The sequence below is a fragment of the Tripterygium wilfordii genome, chromosome 6, assembly GCF_013401445.1.
Source record: "Tripterygium wilfordii isolate XIE 37 chromosome 6, ASM1340144v1, whole genome shotgun sequence".
Lineage (NCBI taxonomy): Eukaryota > Viridiplantae > Streptophyta > Magnoliopsida > Celastrales > Celastraceae > Tripterygium > Tripterygium wilfordii.
Window position 1 is genome coordinate 3230828 of NC_052237.1, and position 17331 is coordinate 3248158.

General features: G+C 37.6%; 3 protein-coding genes across 6 annotated transcripts; all 3 read left to right on the top strand.

Moving 5' to 3' along the window:
- Window positions 1-1029: 1029 nt before the first annotated feature.
- LOC119999769 (ADP-ribosylation factor GTPase-activating protein AGD3-like) lies at window positions 1030-11681 on the top strand. Its single transcript, XM_038847508.1, has 19 exons — window positions 1030-1674; window positions 3137-3213; window positions 4176-4276; window positions 4508-4578; window positions 5138-5200; window positions 5669-5713; window positions 6688-6753; window positions 6887-6934; window positions 7043-7138; window positions 7221-7262; window positions 7889-8104; window positions 8217-8348; window positions 8447-8671; window positions 8818-8904; window positions 8986-9324; window positions 10002-10147; window positions 10257-10350; window positions 10617-11107; window positions 11195-11681. Exons 1-19 carry the CDS (start codon window positions 1630-1632, stop codon window positions 11307-11309), a joined length of 2499 nt encoding a protein of 832 aa, XP_038703436.1. The 5' UTR covers window positions 1030-1629; the 3' UTR covers window positions 11310-11681.
- Window positions 11682-12852: 1171 nt separating this feature from the next.
- On the top strand, window positions 12853-15696 carry LOC119999770 (inactive leucine-rich repeat receptor-like protein kinase CORYNE). Of its 3 annotated transcripts, none has more exons than XM_038847511.1 (3): window positions 12853-14325; window positions 14792-15109; window positions 15220-15696. In XM_038847511.1, the coding sequence occupies exons 1-2, from the start codon at window positions 13457-13459 to the stop codon at window positions 15099-15101; spliced, it is 1179 nt and encodes a 392-aa protein (XP_038703439.1). In that variant the 5' UTR covers window positions 12853-13456; the 3' UTR covers window positions 15102-15109; window positions 15220-15696. The 3 variants fall into 3 exon arrangements, with proteins under 3 accessions (XP_038703439.1, XP_038703440.1, XP_038703437.1); XM_038847512.1 differs by having other exon boundaries at window positions 15225-15696; XM_038847509.1 differs by having other exon boundaries at window positions 14792-15696.
- Window positions 15697-16451: 755 nt separating this feature from the next.
- LOC119999771 (light-regulated protein, chloroplastic-like) lies at window positions 16452-17331 on the top strand. 2 transcript variants are annotated; one of them, XM_038847513.1, is made up of 3 exons: window positions 16452-16702; window positions 16838-16999; window positions 17103-17331. In XM_038847513.1, exons 1-3 carry the CDS (start codon window positions 16455-16457, stop codon window positions 17176-17178), a joined length of 486 nt encoding a protein of 161 aa, XP_038703441.1. In that variant the 5' UTR covers window positions 16452-16454; the 3' UTR covers window positions 17179-17331. The 2 variants fall into 2 exon arrangements, with proteins under 2 accessions (XP_038703441.1, XP_038703442.1); XM_038847514.1 differs by having other exon boundaries at window positions 16466-16702; window positions 16841-16999.

Consider the following 17331-nt stretch of genomic DNA (forward strand, 5'->3'; position numbering starts at 1 on the left):
TTTTTTCTTCATGGGCCACATAGTTTAATGGTGTTGTTGGATCGAGCACCTGCGCCAGCGCCAGCGCCAAGGTGGTGTGGGGCTGGCATCTATATGATATGACAGTTTTGGTTTGCGGGTCCCACTTTGATGTTTCTCCTATTCTTCTCCAAGATAAATAATAAAATATGTAAATTTTTATTAATTTTTTTAAGTGTGAAATGAAATAATTGATTTGTTTTGTATAGATTTTTCGAGCTAAACGTTTTTAGATTTTGTTTTTACGTTTTTCTTTTGTGAGTGAGTGATTTCATTTTCTCGCGTGGGAGGAAATAAAATGGAGGGAAGTTTTCAATTGGGGCCCCACTTAAGTGCTGAGCGTGCGTGACAGAAGCATCTTGAGATTCGATGCTCGTTTCCCACGCTCTCCTCAAGACCGTGAAGTGCATCTCCCTTGCACCTCTATTCACGTTCATTTTTTTTTTAATTTAAATCAATAAATATTTTTTTCTTTCAAATACAATCTTCAATATAAACTAAAAATTGTATCAAACTCGAGTTTCATTTTGACATTTTCTTCTAAATTTAAATATCATACAACAGTAAATATAAATATTTATTGGATATGTGGTAGCTAGAGTGGATTTTTTAATTCATAAGCATTGAGATGAGGTTCAAATCCAGAGCACTTAGTTATAAGAATAAGAATTATTTTTTTGATAAGTTTAAATCTTTTGATTTAAGGTGAGAAGCATTTCAAAAAGGTTTCGATCAATTTATTATTTGGAAATACTCTAGGAATATGTTTGGATTTAGAGATTTTGAAGTGGGAAGGAAATAGTATAAAATAAAAAAGAATGGAAGGTAGAATAATTTTATCATTTTATATATGCATTGTCTATATTCTCCTTGTGTGCGATACACGCGCAAGGACTACAGGTGTTGGTGAGAGGTTACGTTCCCTCGTCGCCGTGTAAAGTCCACCACTGTCAGACGCTCTGAGAGTTCGTAACACCACTCTAAGTTAAGTGGAACGACGTCGTATCAAGCCCCTTCAGTTCGTCTCCTTTCCTCTCTTCTCCTAATTTGGCTCGCAAAGCTGAAAAAACGAAGGTTAAAAAAAACGAAAACACAAACAAAAAAGCGCCCTCCCTGCCTCTGTGTTTCTACGCCTTTTCTTCTCTTTCTCTGTGTACGTTTGTCTCCCTTTCTTCTTCTCCCCGTTCTCTCTCACGTGGTCTCGATATTCTCAGGTTAACAAAGCTCGGCCTAATCTAGTCCTTGCTATTCCCGATAAACACCGACCGCCATAACCAAATCATTCTCGTGTTTTCCTGTTCTTTCTAGGGTTCCCTGTTTTGCTCTTTTTTGATTGTTCTTCTAGGGTTTCGTGAAGAGAGGACGTTATTTGGCGAATTTGAACCTGTCAGAAGAGAGTTGGTTGCAGATGTTTGAAAGGTGGAGGTGAATAATTCTGCTTTGTTTTTTTGGGTTTAGTGATCGCGACTGGAATGCGAGATCTCTTTTGGACGCCGATGGTTTGTGGTAGTTTAAGACGGTCAGATTGGTTTCCAAATGCGAGGATCGAGCGTAGACGTGATGCCTAATTGAGATTCGTTGTGGAGAAGAGCTGGAACCGTGGTCTCGAAGATGCCTTTCGCGAAGCTCGATGACTCTCCCATGTTCCGGAAGCAGGTCTGTTTCTCTTTGTCTCTTCATTGGCTTCGACGAAGCTGTATCTAGCGAATGAATTTTCTTTTAGAATTTTTAATATTCCTTTGCTTGTCGACCTTAGTTGTCTCGGCCTGTATTTTTGACGTCTTTTGCAGTAGTGTCGCAATGCTTGGTTTTGATTGTTGAGAAAATATAAGGCTTAAAATATGAAGGTTGAGCTATTGTGATGTATGTTCGATGAAGCATAGCTGAAAAATCCCTTCATGACAGCCAGTTCCCAGTGAATCGGATGATTTTCGTGTGTATAAAAAAATGTTTAGGATTGTATGTATTGCTAATTTAGTTAGTTCAAGGAAACGTAATCGTTGGGTAGATATTAGCATACTGGAATTACGAATTTGTAATTGCTTCCACAATGGTTATGATTTAATCTAGAGGGCGTGAATTACATATGCAGTTATTGGTTGAGGGCCAATGTAGATCTAAACGATCAATAAACGGAAAGGTTTGGAGCTTCTATGCTATCCTATGATCTTCTATACAAGAACTTAGGCAGATTCTTCTGTTTAATACCCTATCTATTCAGTAACTAGCATTGCCGATCTCAGGATTCATAAATGAGATTTTAAGCTGGGAAAATTTTCCCTTTTGTTGTGTTGGAGTGTTGCCCATCTCAGCCGTGTCTATTTTTTTTTGAATTGAAAACTTTTATTAAAAGAAGCAACACAGGGGAGCAACCCCCAAATCACAAAGAAGAACAGTTTAAAAGATCAAATACACTTCCAGGGAGATAATGAGTCCAGAACTTAAGACAATCAAACCAGGTATCAATGAAACAATCTCAGCCGTGTCTATTGATCTCTAAAGATACTAATATGGTGGACACAGTTTGAAGGATGACCCTCTATGGTGCTTAGTGTATCTACCAATGATATCTCTCAAGTTTTTTTCGATCTTTTCATAATCTTATTATTCCTGCATAAATGCTCGGTGATAAATAAACTTGTTTGATGATGATATATGTTTCTTGTGTGACTTGTGAGTGTTTCTGTTTATCTGTGCATCATATAAATGTAGTAGTCATTGTTTTGGATGCTTCTTCGATACAAATTGGGGTGTTAAGAAAACTAAGACTAGCTTGTTGTTCCTTAAGTCTTTGTGGAGTAATTATTGTTTCTTTTTTATGGCTTTAATTTCGTGAGTCTTCTTGTTTTCCTTTTATGTGTTCTATATATAATAATAATAATAATAATAATAATAACTTTATTTTTTGCTTTAAAAAATTTGCACAGTGTATTGTACTTTGCTACAGCTCAGCTTCTGTTTCCTGATTCTTTTCCACACTTCCCTGTACTGACTTTCAGAAATTTATGTATCTGACATGTTGGGTTTAATGCAGACACAAATATTTGTGTCATGTATAATGCAAGTGTTGTCAGTGTCTCTCATGGTGTTGGATTGTTGATAATTTCTTTGGTGGCAGATACAATCCATGGAGGAAAATGCTGAATCATTAAGGGAGAGAAGTTTAAAGTTTTACAAAGGATGTCGAAAATATACGTATGTATTTTTTATTAATGCGTTTCTGTGGCTAATTAGAAATTAAGTTTTAAGTTTTTAACATATTATACTAGTTGTTTAAATTTTTCTTTCCACCCATTGGTTCGCTATTCTGTTATAGTGTTGTTATGCCTATAAAAGCAATAAAACATTCTCTGCTTTAAGTTGGCCCCTAATCATATAGAATAATGAGGATTTTTTGTTCTTACTTTTAAAATGTTATTTACTTCCGATGTTTTGCACTTTTGCTCTAATTATGTTGAAGATAATTTTGGTGTGTTTCTCATTTTCTGCTTCCAAATTCCTTTCCCTTTAGGTGCAGATTGACACACCAAAAGTTTCTGGTAAAAAGAACAGGTTATATCTTAGCTGATTATTTTTAGATAGATAGATAACAATTTGGTTGGCATGACTCACATTTTTCCTCTTATGAATCTTAAATATCTAGAGATGCAGAAACTTGTTTACTGTTAAGACACCACGTATTTTAAAAGCTTAATCTAGAAGAGGATAAGATAACAGTGAATCAACACCCTCCTTACATTTGGTTGCTGCTTGTGGACCAGCGGACAAAGTTCAACCATGCACTACAGGGGAAGACTCGGGATTTAAACACATGTTTTTCATATTGATATATTTTCTTCATTTAAAAATGGAATATAGAGATGGTACAAGGAAAAAAAGCAAAGGAAAGATAAAATCAGAACAGGGGAGTTTGTAAGGGTGGAAAGGAAAGTGACTGGTTGGCTTTTCTTTTGTGTTTCATTCTTTTATACCAAGGTGTTTAAACTTGCAAAAGTGCTCTTATATTAAAAAAAGCAGTCATAATTTATTGATCAACAAGGACTCTATGTTGTTTCAGCTTTCAATCATCACTCTTGTATTTGATTAAGAAAATTGATTACTTTTATCTTATGGGCTTTTCTTTGTTTTTGACTTTATGATTGGATTTCTGCTTGCAGTGAGGGACTTGGTGAGGGATATGACGGGGACATTGCTTTTGCCAGTGCCCTAGAAACTTTCGGAGGAGGACACAATGATCCTATTAGTGTGGCTTTTGGAGGTACGTATTTCTGAGTTTTAGTTACACTTATGGTCTAGAATTTAGATGTTGATGGTCACATATTCTCCTTTTTTTAGTTGTTCGAGTGTAAGTTCTCATGATCATCTGTAAGATGTAGTTGTGGCTTGTTTGCCGTACAAAAAAGAAGAGATGTGGTTATGGTTGGTACTTTAGAGTTTAGCTCCTGATTGATTATCGCTGAGACAACTTTATTTTGATTTGCTGCTCCAGGCACTGTGATGACCAAATTCACCATTGCCTTAAGAGAAATTGGGACATACAAAGAAGTACTTCGATCCCAGGTAAAATGCTGGTATTCGCCCTAACCAGAGTTCTGGCTTACAGGAAAAGACTACGGACACCTGTTATACTGATAAGTTTTGTCCAAGGTCTTCGTCCCTATGTTATTAGCTATTTCCTTTCACTCTCCTTTTGATTTTTTTTTGGAGCTTAAGGTAAAAGGGGAATAAATTGAGACCTTATAAGTTTATAACAGTGCACTAACTCCAACTTCATTCTTCTACTGTTTATTCTTGGCAATTCAATGCGTCATTATAGAAATTGCATATGTGATCATATGTAGGATTCATTCTACACTTGGTCTGTTACCTGTGTTTGTATTAATTGCAGCTCACTTGTTTGAACATAGCCTGAATAAAAGCATCAGGCTGCTGTACAGGATAGCATTTTCTATTGTCTGGTTCTATCTTCACCTCTTAGGTGGTTCTTCAACAATTGAAAAGAATATATCGAATATCTAATGTTGACGTCTTATGTAAATGCAAGCTATCTGAAAATTGATACCCTTCTCTCTCTCTAAGTCAGTAACATTCTTATTTTTATTGTTCTTTTCTTTTCCAGGTTGAACACATATTGAATGATAGGTTACTGCAATTTGTCAACATTGATTTGCTTGAGGTCAAGGTACTGTGACATTGTCCATTCTTTTTGGAAATTATATTTAAAATGTGCAGTATAGCCATGGTAAAAGGTCGGCTAACCAGATTCACACTCGACAGGGAATCTGCAAGGCTGTGATCTGAATTTTTTTAACGATTTCTTTCATCCATTGCCATATAAAAATGAATTGTGGGAAGAAATCCAAATCCGACTTACAACTTCCTGTTGGCATTTCTTTACAGCTCAAATTTTGGAAAATTCTTGTTTTCCTTGCCAAACTTTTTTACTTTGTGAACATTATTCTATGTTGTAAATTTCGAGCATCTGTATAATGAGTAAGGATTTTAGAGAAACATCAGATTGCTGCAAAAGACAAAATGTGTGAGGGAAGAAAAACATTCATTCAAAGCAAAAGGCATCTGTATGTTATGATGTTCTCCTATCATGGATGTTGTTTTAGTATTTGTTACAGAATATCATGTCTTAGTGCAGGAAGCAAGGAAGAGATTTGACAAAGCAAGCCTTCTTTATGACCAGGTGCTTCTTTGTGCTTAGATTCTTTATTATGCTTCTTTTTTTTTTTTTGTATAAATTTTATTATGCTGTTATTGCGATCAACATTTTGGATGAATTTATAAAATAACTGTGATTCTCCTCTTCCTTGGACAGAAGTTGTGATAAGAGTGATTTATAATATTAGTTTCAAACTCACACAAGTTTCTTATTCAACGGTCAATTTGCTTAGTGAATCCAATGACAAGATTGAATCTTTTCCAATGACAAGATTGAATATTTATGAAGGCATCCTAGGTCTTCAGGCCAACTGGAATTCAGCAGGAACCACTAAGATTATATATGTTTGAAGTCCCTTAAGAAGCATTGGAATTTGAACTTGCAAAACTTATTTTATGTGTACTATCCAGTAACATATGCGAATAGTTCTCTGTTGAAGTTTGAAGTTATGAGCAGATCCGGCTTACCTACAATAGGAATAGGTGCAAATGCAGTAGCCCCATCCAAGGGATGTGGTGGACAGAGAGAACATATTGCGGTCACTCTCTCCACCCCATCACCAGCTGATGATTAGACTATGTGGATTGACTTGTAGTGGATGCTTTGTTCCATGGAGGATAAATGTTACACCAACATTTTGATCAATTTCCATCTGTGGGCTACAAATATAGTTTTTCCTTTTGTTTCTCTCTTTGAATTGCAATAGTATGACTTAATCCTCGTAGAATTCCTAAGAAATGAAAAGGCATACATTTTTATGTAGAATTAAGTTTAAACCTGTTTTTTTTTTTTTTTTTTTTCCTTTCCGTTTTTTTTTATTGAATATATTTCCAGGCATTTGCAGCTGTTTTGATAGTAATGTTGACTGCAATTACGGTATTTTTTATGCAAAGGCAATTTGAGCATCCTAAACTCTGAATCTACGTGAAGGGATTGCAGATATTTATCTCTATATTTAATTTGTTGACATTGGTGAATTTGTTCATTCCACGTGACAGGCTCGTGAGAAGTTTCTATCACTAAAGAAAGGAACAAAAACTGATGTAGCAAATATTTTGGAGGAGGTATTAAGCAAAAGCTGAATTTTTGTGGTGCCCTCCAAATTATCGTTCATGTAGTTGTCATATTGATTTGTTATCCTTTGAAAAAGAACAAGATGCTTAATTTTTTACTTATGAACAATTGTAACTACTTCAGGAGCTTCATAACTCAAGGTCTTCCTTCGAGCATGCTCGCTTTAATTTGGTTAGTTAATTCTATCATCAAGAGTTGTTACTCTCGGAGGTTTCAGATTCAGCTCAAGATGTTATTGCTAGACCGAGGCTTTTATCCCCTGATCTCTTGGTTTTGCAGGTCACTGCTCTTTCAAATGTTGAAGCAAAAAAGAGATTTGAATTTCTGGAAGCAGTCAGTGGGACAATGGATGCTCATCTTCGCTATTTTAAACAGGTGGTTCACATACTAATGTTTCCCTGTAGTCCCGAGATTATTTATCGTGTATGTTCTGATAAAGAATCTTTATTGCATGTAGGGGTATGAGTTGTTGCATCAAATGGAGCCATACATTAATCAGGTTTGTTATTATATTTCACTTTTAGATTGCTGTATATGAGCTGGCATTATCATATTCAAGTTTTGCACAGCGTGCAGAATTCTATTGATGTTATATGAAATAAGTGAGAGAGAGAGTGAGAAGTTAAGCGATATGCTAGCCATCAACTACTTGTCAACATCTGTAGGGTCTCCACCCAAAACTTATGTGAGAAGAACAGCATATCTGCAACAATAGAAAGGAGGTTTCTTGTCTTGCTTGGATGCTTGGCAAGGCTTCATGTGATGGCCCTAAAATTTACAATGTGATGGTGTACTTGTCAAAATTAGAAGTGAGTAATTCATATTTTGTTGCATCCTGGCAAGCCAAATAAAATCTTACTCCTTAATTGTGGGTGTCAAAAATTTATGTGAGTAATTTATATTTTTTGAATGAAAAAGAACTTATCTTAGATTATGTTATAATTGAGAATATTAAAATACTGGTCTGTTTATTGTGTCCCATGGATATGTAGATTTGTGAAAATAAGTTATAAGGCTTTGCTGAAATTCTGGGGCATGGAGCTTCATTTTGATTTGTTAGAAGTCTGGGATTTATGGTTCTACAATGGAAATGATGAAAGTGGCGTGTCTATTATTTCTTGGTAGGTGTTGACTTATGCACAGCAATCAAGAGAAAGGTCCAACTATGAGCAGGCAGCTCTAAACGAAAGGATGCAAGAATACAAAAGACAGATTGATCGTGAGAGTAAGTGGTCTTCTAATGGTTCTAATGCATCCCCCACTGGTGATGGCATACAAGCCATCGGCAGAAGTTCACATAAAATGATAGAGGCAGTTATGCAATCTGCTGCTAAAGGAAAGGTTTGAGAAAATATCTTATCTTGAACTCTGTTCATGGAAAGCTTTATGCCCTTTTGACATGTCCTCATGTTTCTATTTATCTACCTTCATCTGAACTACCAGAAAATTTCAGGTTCAAACCATTCGACAAGGCTATCTTTCAAAACGTTCTTCAAACTTGAGAGGTGATTGGAAAAGACGATTTTTTGTTCTTGACAGCCGAGGAATGCTTTATTATTATCGCAAACAGTGCAGCAAAGCATCTGTAAGTACTTCATACAGAAAGTAAGTTGGGCTGTAGATGTTGTAGAAATCTGTTTGCTTATGATATACTTCCTTTATTGTTATTCATTACATTTTCAGGGGTCTGCCTCGCACCTTTCTGGTCAGCGGAACAGTTCTGAGCTTGGATCTGGACTGCTGAGTCGTTGGCTCTCCTCTCACTATCATGGTGGAGTTCATGATGAGAAATCTGTTGCTCATCACACTGTCAACCTTCTTACATCAACAATCAAAGTTGATGCTGACCAGTCAGATCTACGGTTTTGCTTCAGGATAATTTCACCAACGAAGAATTATACATTGCAGGTACTACTTGGTGTTTGTGTATAAGTTAATTTTATGCAATGCTTTAGTTTTTTCTCTGTTATTCTGCTAAGGGCTGTCGTTATGGTTTAGTTTATGGTTATTGTTTGGTGATGCATCCTTCCTGATATTTATGCTTGTCAGTGCAGGCAGAGAGTGCTCTAGATCAGATGGACTGGATTGAAAAGATAACTGGAGTTATTGCTTCATTACTTAGTTCTCAGACTCCTGAAAGGGTACTTTTTGGCAATATTCATTTGATTAGTGACCATTGGCTTTCTTTTTCACGTTGATGATGGTAGTCCATCATGTTTCAGTGTCTGACAGCTAGTCCCATGGGAAGCGGTCATCATAGGTCAGCCAGTGAGAGTAGCTCCTTTGAAAGTGCTGACTTTGACAACAATGCCATTGAGGAATATACATCTGAAAGGATCCATTCTACTGCACATCATGAACGACCATTGAGAAATGTGCAACACCATCGGTTCTCTGTGAAAATTCAGAAACCGATTGACATGCTGAGAAGAACATGTGGGAATGATAAATGCGCTGACTGTGGTGCCCCTGAACCTGACTGGGCTTCTCTAAATCTTGGTGTTCTTGTTTGCATTGAATGTTCAGGGGTCCACCGCAATCTTGGTGTTCACATATCAAAGGCAAGTGACACTGTTTTCTGTGCATCATTTTTGCATCCCCGAAGTATGATACTGTAATGTCATCTCGATATATGTTTTGTCAACAGATATTTGAGAAACTAAGTAATTAAGAGAGAGGCCGTGATCATGATTAATAGATGGCATTCTCTGTCAAGAGAGAAGGTGAATAGTTACAGGCCTCCCTTGTATATGCCCGAGGATATTTATCAGGAGGTTTCTGAATGAGGCAGAGAACTCAATGCCCGAGGATATTTATTGTCTAGTGTTTTATGAGATAGTTTGCGGGATCTGTGGTGGTTGTCTTCCGGGGAAAAAGTTTCCTATCATAGATAATCTCTACTTTTTTGTGTTGTTTATTTCCACGTTTCTTCATAAAACACTAGACAATAATTTGCTTGGGCATTATTCCACACATTTCAGTTGTTGCTTTTGTTGAACCTTAAATTTTCTAACTGTCCCTGTGGTTCGAAAAAGTCAAGAGTCAAATCTTTGATGATTCCATCAATCAGAGTTGTGAAATTTTTGTATATGATCAATGGTTTTCTCAGTTAGTGAAGTTGGCAGTTATGTACCAATTGTGTAATTTGTATGTATGTATATTATTGTTTTCTATGGGAAATGAAATTTATTCCTCTCATATTGTTAGGCTCTTAGTTTTTTGTTGACTACGATTGCAGGTAAGGTCTCTTACACTTGATGTCAAAGCGTGGGAACCTTCTGTCATAAGTTTGTTTCAGTCTCTGGGGAATACCTTTGCCAACTCAGTGTGGGAGGAATTGTTGCAGCCAAGAAGTGCCTTTCAGGTCGATCTTACCCCGCCAGGGTAAAGAGCCGTTGATTATGATTCTATTAAGATTAATTTTTCTATCTTGCAGTGCATTTCATTGTTTATTAATTCTGGTTGCTGACATTTGTATCATGTTCTGGTGAAGCTTATGCAAGTTGGAAAAACCAAATCTGTTTCTCACGGGCAAACCTAGTCATGCCGATTCCATTGCGATAAAAGAGAAGTTCATTCATGCAAAGGTGTAACTATGTTACTCATAGACTTCCCTTTTGGTTTTATTTTTTTACTTGGGGAGAGTTATGTATAGGGTTACATTGTGGGGGATATGTTAATTGAGCTTGGTTGTACTTTTTGCATGAAAATGTTATTGACTTGATTGCATACTCTTAACTTGTTTTTACTGGAGATGTGCTTATATTTGTGTGGTTATTATTGTTTACTCTAGACTGCACTTTAATCTGTGTGATTGTTGGTTGCTTACTCATTTAATGTTTTCTGTTCGCAGTATGCAGAAAAGCGTTTTGTTCGCAAGCCAAAAGACAATCAATTTCATCTTTCGGTGGCACAACAGATCTTGGAGGGTGTTCGTGTCAATGACAAGAAAGCTGTATATCGTCTCATTGTCAATCATGAAGCAGATATGAACATGGTGTATGGGCAAGCATCTTGCAGCTCTTCTCTAACACTTGCTAAAGTTATGCTACTGCAAGAGCAGACAAGCATCGACCACTGTTCTAGCTGCTCAACGGGAAATTCACTGGACAGGTCCTCTACTAGCTCTTTGAACTTGGAAGGGACAAGTGTCCCTCAAACTTTGGAGGATATAGATGGCTGTACCTTGCTTCACATCGCTTGTGAAACTGCAGACATTGGCATGATAGAACTTCTCTTACAGTATGGTGCTAACATAAATTCAACTGATTCAAGAGGTCAGACACCGCTCCACCGCTGTATTCTTAGAGGCAAAGCTGCGTTTGCAAAATTGCTCCTTACAAGGTATCAGATTGGTCCTTGTTTACATCTTTTGCAGTTACCCAGTCATCTGAGTTCCTCCTATTAAAGGATATACATTCATGTTTACAGGGGAGCTGATGCAAAGGCTGTGAATTGGGAAGGTAAAACTCCACTTGAGCTAGCAGTAGAGTCAAAATTTGTTGATAATGAGGTCCTTGCTTTATTATCCGACTCAAATGGATAGTTTTTGAAAAGAGATGTATTTAAATGCTAATAACTAGGAATTGGAGAATGAAATGGCAAAGTTTTCTGTAAATTGTATTTTTATTAGCACAAAAGTTGGTCCTCCATTGAATAGTTCACCAGTGTTGCAAGAAATAGAGAAAGGTGTTAGGTTTGTAGGTTGCTGTGCCTGCTGCATTGGTCTTCAACATATGCATCTATAAATGCCCCAAGTATTGAATGCGAGCTGTTTGAAGATTTCTGGAAGGGTTCTATGAGATGAAACATGGTTTGTTGAATCAGTTTAGTTCGTTTTTGTGATAGAGATGCGAGTATAGATCAGGGCATTGTGTGTTTGTACATTGATTCATTTTAATGAATATTTATTATCTGTGTAAATTATTGAATTATTGTGACGAATTACCATCTCTTTCAACGAGGTTTGGTAATCTGGTTGTTGCTTCTTGGGCTTTAAAAGCAAGCATAAATTTTGGTTCTTTTATCATTTGCATAGAGTGCTGCTCTGTTCTCATGCATTGAGAACAGCATTATCGCATACTCGCGTGGATTATATTTGTGTGTTTCCTCCTATAGGGATCTTCTATGCTTAATGCTAAGAGCAGTGTTCGGTTAATTTATTATGAAGGAAAATGTTTGTTTTTAAACCTAGTGTAATAATAGGAGTAATTCATAGCTAAGTCTTCTATTGCGCCTGCGCGGGTTGATGTAACATTTGTCACGTTTCATATTACACACCAATTGTTTAAACGTTCCACTTCAGTAACCTGAAGTTCAAATTGTGCCATTTTGTTAACTCTGACAAAATTTCATGCCTTCGGTTATTGGACTTGCTTATGTGATTGGTTGACGGTTAAATGGGAGTTTCATTTTGATATATGTAGAGCACAGGAATGGTATTGAATCTAGTAGTGAGGTTTTTTTTTTTTTTTTTTAATGTGCAAAGATAACTATTTCATGATTTTAGCCACATTATTATTCATAACCTAAAGGCTAAAGGTAGTAATATTATTCTGATACAGAAAAAGAAAATTTAAAAGTCCAATATTTTTATCATTAAAGAAACTCTAATTTACAATGAGTGACGAAATCAAAATGGGTATGTGAGAGTCCAATCTCCAGACTGTTCAATCTAAAAGAAAAGAATTTTCTTCTATTCCCACGAGAGACCATCATTATTATTCTAAGGAACTAATTATATTTTTTAAATAGGAGATATAAAGCAGAAACAGAAAAGCAAGTATTCTCCAACCAACAAAAAAAAAAAAAAGATGTAAACTTTACTAATCCCATGATAAGACAGTCCATTAACATATTACACAAAAAATCTTAGGCTTGCACAAATTCCATTACGTCCTTGTCAACGGTCTTGATCTCATCCTAGACAGATAACCAACGGCGGGGATCGATTTCATCCCCCCTTCTCACACGCAGTTCGATGCGTCGCTTTCGGCCTCGTGACAGCGACACCAGCGAGAAGCGATGCTCCGGCTTACGTGGCTTTGGACCCCACCATGTCGTTAAAGGCGGGAAGTCGCGAACCCAGTTTTGTCTTTCCAGAAACTTGAGACCAGACTCCACAAGAGAGTGGGGGAGAGAGAGAGAGAGAGAACGGGGGAGTAGCTAAGTCTTTGTAGTTTTGCAGCCATTTGTTCTAATCAACTTCATTTCAGCGTGTCTGCGGTACAAGAACTGCAAATGGTTATCCACTAATCATTCCTGAAGCGAAGGGTTATATTTTCTTGCTTGAATCTGCAAATTTTGTTTAATAGCAAAATACTTGATTTGTGAGCTCTTACTCTCACAAAACTTATCATTTATTCAACAAATGTGGTAAAGTTTGTTGATTGGTCATTGAGCTGTTATGCGTGCAATTTTTCTGGTCAAAGTGATTCTCTAAAGATGACCAAACGATTCCCAGCGTCTTTCTCCAGAAGATTTTGAGTTGAAATTCGTTTTGTTATCTTACTATTTTCATTTCGAGCTTGGAGCTTTATCTGATATATTGTTCAGGTTAGAGATTTGAATACATGGTTTGTCAAAAGATGGAAACTTTTGAGATGGGTTTTTGGAATTAGGACAGTTTTTCTCCATCTTCGTCTGAATCACAGTACTTGAAGATGTGGGTTCAGTAGCTTTTTCTAGGCTTCAATGGAGAAAACAAGATGCACTTCCCAAATTTACAACATGCCCACAACCACTCTACTTTTCCTCCTCTTTCTTTGTTTTCAAACAGTGGAATGCCAAGAACCCAAGCCACAGCCGCCGTCACAGTCGTATTCTAATCCGCCCCGGTTCGACAATGGACCCAAAAGGATCGTTGTCAGTGTATTCTTGGGAGCGTTAACTGGGTTTTCCGGAGCCATTGTTTTCGCTTTTATGGTCCGCTTCTTCATCCGCTACATGAACACAACTCCAATCCTCAAAGGCTCTGTCGTCTTCTCTCCTGAAATCAACCGCAAGACCCTTCAATCGGCTCTGTCAAACGAGACCCACCACCTGGGTTCGAGCCCCAATGGGACATACTACCTAACCCCCCTCGACAATGGGTTCACCGTTGCCGTCAAAAGGCTTGAACCCACCGTGGGTTGTTCACCGGAAACGCAGAGCAAGTCGGTCAAGAGGAAGATACAACAGGAATTGGAGAAGCTCGCAAACTTAAACCACCCAAATGTCATGATTCTCCGAGCCTATGTCCGCGAAACAGAGAGGTTCTACCTTGTCTATGACTATGTCCCCACTGGTAGCCTTGAGGATGCAATGAACAGAGTTAGAGAGAACCAGTTGGAGCTCAGCTGGGAAGTGAGACTTCGGATTGCGGTTGGGGTAATCAAGGGGCTTCAGCATCTTCATTGTTCTTGTGTTCCACAGATTCTTCACTACAATCTGAAGCCTAGAAATGTGATTTTAGATTCTGAGTTTGAGCCAAGGTTGACTGATTCTGGATTGGGTTTGCTTATGCCAAACTTGGATAGGGCTTCATCTGGGTATAGTGCTCCCGAGTGTTTCCAGGATTGCAGGTATGTAATTTAGATTTATAAAATTCGATAGTTTGTTAGGTAAATTCAGGTGTGATTATTTTCGATATCTGTGTTTGGGTTTTAATCTAAAGTTATTTTGAATGTGATTACTGCTGTTTATTAAAGTTATGGTGTTATAGTTTTCAGATTATGTCTATGAATCCGTGGTTGTTTCGACTTGAATGCTTGTTTTGGTATTATTATTTTTCCTGGATGGTGGTGGTGGTGGTGTGTTGAGGGTTGTTCTAAAGGGTAATAAAGCTAATGATAGGATGTTTCTTTTGTTTGTTTTGGTCTCTGTTTATTGAAGGAAAGGACTAGGTTTTGTTATTTGAACCCGTGAAAAGGCCCTGCATTCCTCACCAGATTATATCTTGTGGGTCTTCCTCATTAAATTGTTGGAATCAAATTTCAATTTCCGGTTACTGTGTTTTAGCTTGATGTATGAATTTTCAATCTTCAATAGGTATACAGATAAGAGTGACATCTTCAGCTTTGGGATGATATTGGGTGTTTTGCTGACTGGTAGAGACCCCACCGATCCATTCTTCGGCGAAGCAGTGAGCGGGGGGAGTTTAGGGCGCTGGCTTCGGCATTTGCAGCAAGCCGGGGAGGCACGAGAAGCACTGGACAAGAGCATTCTCGGGGAACAAGTGGAGGAAGACGAAATGCTGATGGCAGTGAGGATTGCTGTTGTGTGCCTCTCGGATATGCCCACTGATAGGCCTTCCAGTGATCAGCTTGTTCACATGCTAACCCAACTTCACAGCTTCTGAAGTCAAGTGTAAGTAGATTAAAAGTTAAACAGTCCTTAATTCCAGTTGCATTTGTGAAATTTGATCCATTTTTTTGGGATTTTGTTGGAATTGCACACACTTTACACATAATATGAAGACTAGTGAAGTGGCTCACTACCAACTCAAAAGAAAGGCCAACTGATAAGGTCAAATGTTGTGGGGCAATTGCTGCATTATTGTGTTCTCACCTTCTAACAACCGTGGGGTTTCATCGAACACAACTTTATTGGAATCACGGATCATTTTCCTGCTCCAGTCAGGGAATCCTCTTTGTTTGATCTAAATAAAGTTATTTGATCCATAATACTTTAAAAGCCTTTTCATAGTTCAATACAAGAGAATGTATCTTCCTTACTTATGATAAGAGCCCACAATGGCTAGGGGACGGGGGGAGCAAGACTCGAACGCTTGCCCTGTGGACAAGAAGAAGATGATCTAACTCAAACTACATGAGCTTCAAGATTGTATGATATCTTAAGAAATTAATATTTGCAATGTAATGAGTGTTTTATGCATTGTTTTGTGGCTCATGTATGTTTCATCCTTTGCAAGTTGGTTGGCATGGAATGAGTTTAGTGTTTGCTATAGTATGCTGACAAAACTAATCTTCATGAGGTGGATATGAAGGGAAAAGCATGTGGTGTTGGTAGGGGATGTTGAGAGAGAGAGAGTACTGGCAGGTCATGCAAATTGGGTCAGTCTAAAGTAGAAATAGAGCAGGCTCCAAAAGGATGAGTTGAAAAGGCATGGGATGGGAGGTAGCACGTACATGTCAGATGACCTCCCTTGCCTAAGATTCCATCTATGGGTTCGCACCATCTTTTCCCAAGGTTCAGTCTACTGGTTTTTCTATATTTGAGCAAACCTAGCGCGTCCGTTGGAAGACAGTTGAATGTGTATAAATCTTGATCCGTCAGAATAGTATGCACCACACTTAAAACATTTCATAAATCATGAGGTCTTATTGTGGTGAGTAGAGGTCAAATCTCACAAATTAGAAGGATTTATTCCAGACTAATTAAATCATTAGGCAAGGAAAGTCTGTAATGGATTTGAATTTTTACTGGAGGGGTGGGAATTATATAACTTAATGCCAACAAATTAAATCTTTAGGAAGAGTAATTCATTCTTATAGAGCCATACAACAGTTTGTATTTTTCCAATTATTTGTAGAGAAAAGTCCAAGCTTGACAGGCCCCCTCTCCAGTCCCCACCATCACAGGCTTGGTCAAAAACACTTAACTCTTATCTTTATCCAATATCCTATTCAAGATAAATATCTTGCTACCTTATCTTCTTCCAGAACTCATCAACCAACCAAGCTTATGATATATGTATAGCTTGAAACTCCAGTTCCACTGTAATAGCGCCAAAAAAAAAGACCAAATTCAGACAGAAGCAATTTCAAAAATGCAGGTAGCCATGAACTTAGTGTCACCACCTCTTTCGATTGTAATACCCACCAAACCTTCTTTGCCATTGAAATCCATTGCAAGGATTCAAGGTCGCCAATTTCCTCAGATCAGAGCAGCTGAGGTGGAACCAGACACTACAACAGTTGATTACAGCTCCATGACCTCGTAAGTCTTCTAATTACTGCTATGATTATATATTCAAGCTTTAATATTTGATTGAAAATGTGAAATTTAGTTCAAGCTGAGAATATAATTTCACTGGCTGTAATTAATAAAAGCTTACTTTAATGGGGATCAAAGCAGTGTATTCCCGGCTGAGGCTTGCGAGACAATCGGTGGGGAAGCTTGTGATGTTGAAATGTACCCAGAAACGAAGCTCAAACCAGAGACTGTAAACACAGTGCCAAAACCTGCTTCAGAACAGGTTGAAAGAGAGTATATAGACTACAAAAATCCCAAAACGTAAGATTTTAAGAACCCTATTCTTTGATTTGCAATGACAGAAGTTGAGAATCAGAAAGGAAAACAAACTAAAGTGTGATATCTTGATTTGATCCAATTACAGGGTGTTTTTAGAAGAAGCCTGTGATGATCTTGGAGGAGAATTCTGTGACCCCGAGTATCAAGGCAAAGGTAACTAGAAAATCAGGGGTGAATTCACAGATGTTACCCAAGATATCAACTTCATATTGTCATTGAGGTTCCTTCTTCCTTGTGTATAGTTCCGTGCAATCACTTGACAGTGTACCTGACAAAGTTGTGAAATAAATAACAGAACTTTGCAGATAGTGACT

Coding starts and splice junctions, on each gene's coding strand:
- LOC119999769 (XM_038847508.1), top strand. CDS start 1,630: ATGCCTTTCGCGAAGCTCGATGACTCTCCCATGTTCCGGAAGCAG. Junction 4,277..4,507: donor TATTAGTGTGGCTTTTGGAG/GTACGTATTTCT, acceptor TTGCTGCTCCAG/GCACTGTGATGACCAAATTC. Junction 8,672..8,817: donor CGAAGAATTATACATTGCAG/GTACTACTTGGT, acceptor TTGTCAGTGCAG/GCAGAGAGTGCTCTAGATCA.
- LOC119999770 (XM_038847509.1), top strand. CDS start 13,457: ATGGAGAAAACAAGATGCACTTCCCAAATTTACAACATGCCCACAACC. Junction 14,326..14,791: donor GAGTGTTTCCAGGATTGCAG/GTATGTAATTTA, acceptor AATCTTCAATAG/GTATACAGATAAGAGTGACA.
- LOC119999771 (XM_038847513.1), top strand. CDS start 16,455: ATGTATAGCTTGAAACTCCAGTTCCACTGTAATAGCGCCAAAAAAAAA. Junction 16,703..16,837: donor GATTACAGCTCCATGACCTC/GTAAGTCTTCTA, acceptor TGGGGATCAAAG/CAGTGTATTCCCGGCTGAGG. Junction 17,000..17,102: donor GACTACAAAAATCCCAAAAC/GTAAGATTTTAA, acceptor ATCCAATTACAG/GGTGTTTTTAGAAGAAGCCT.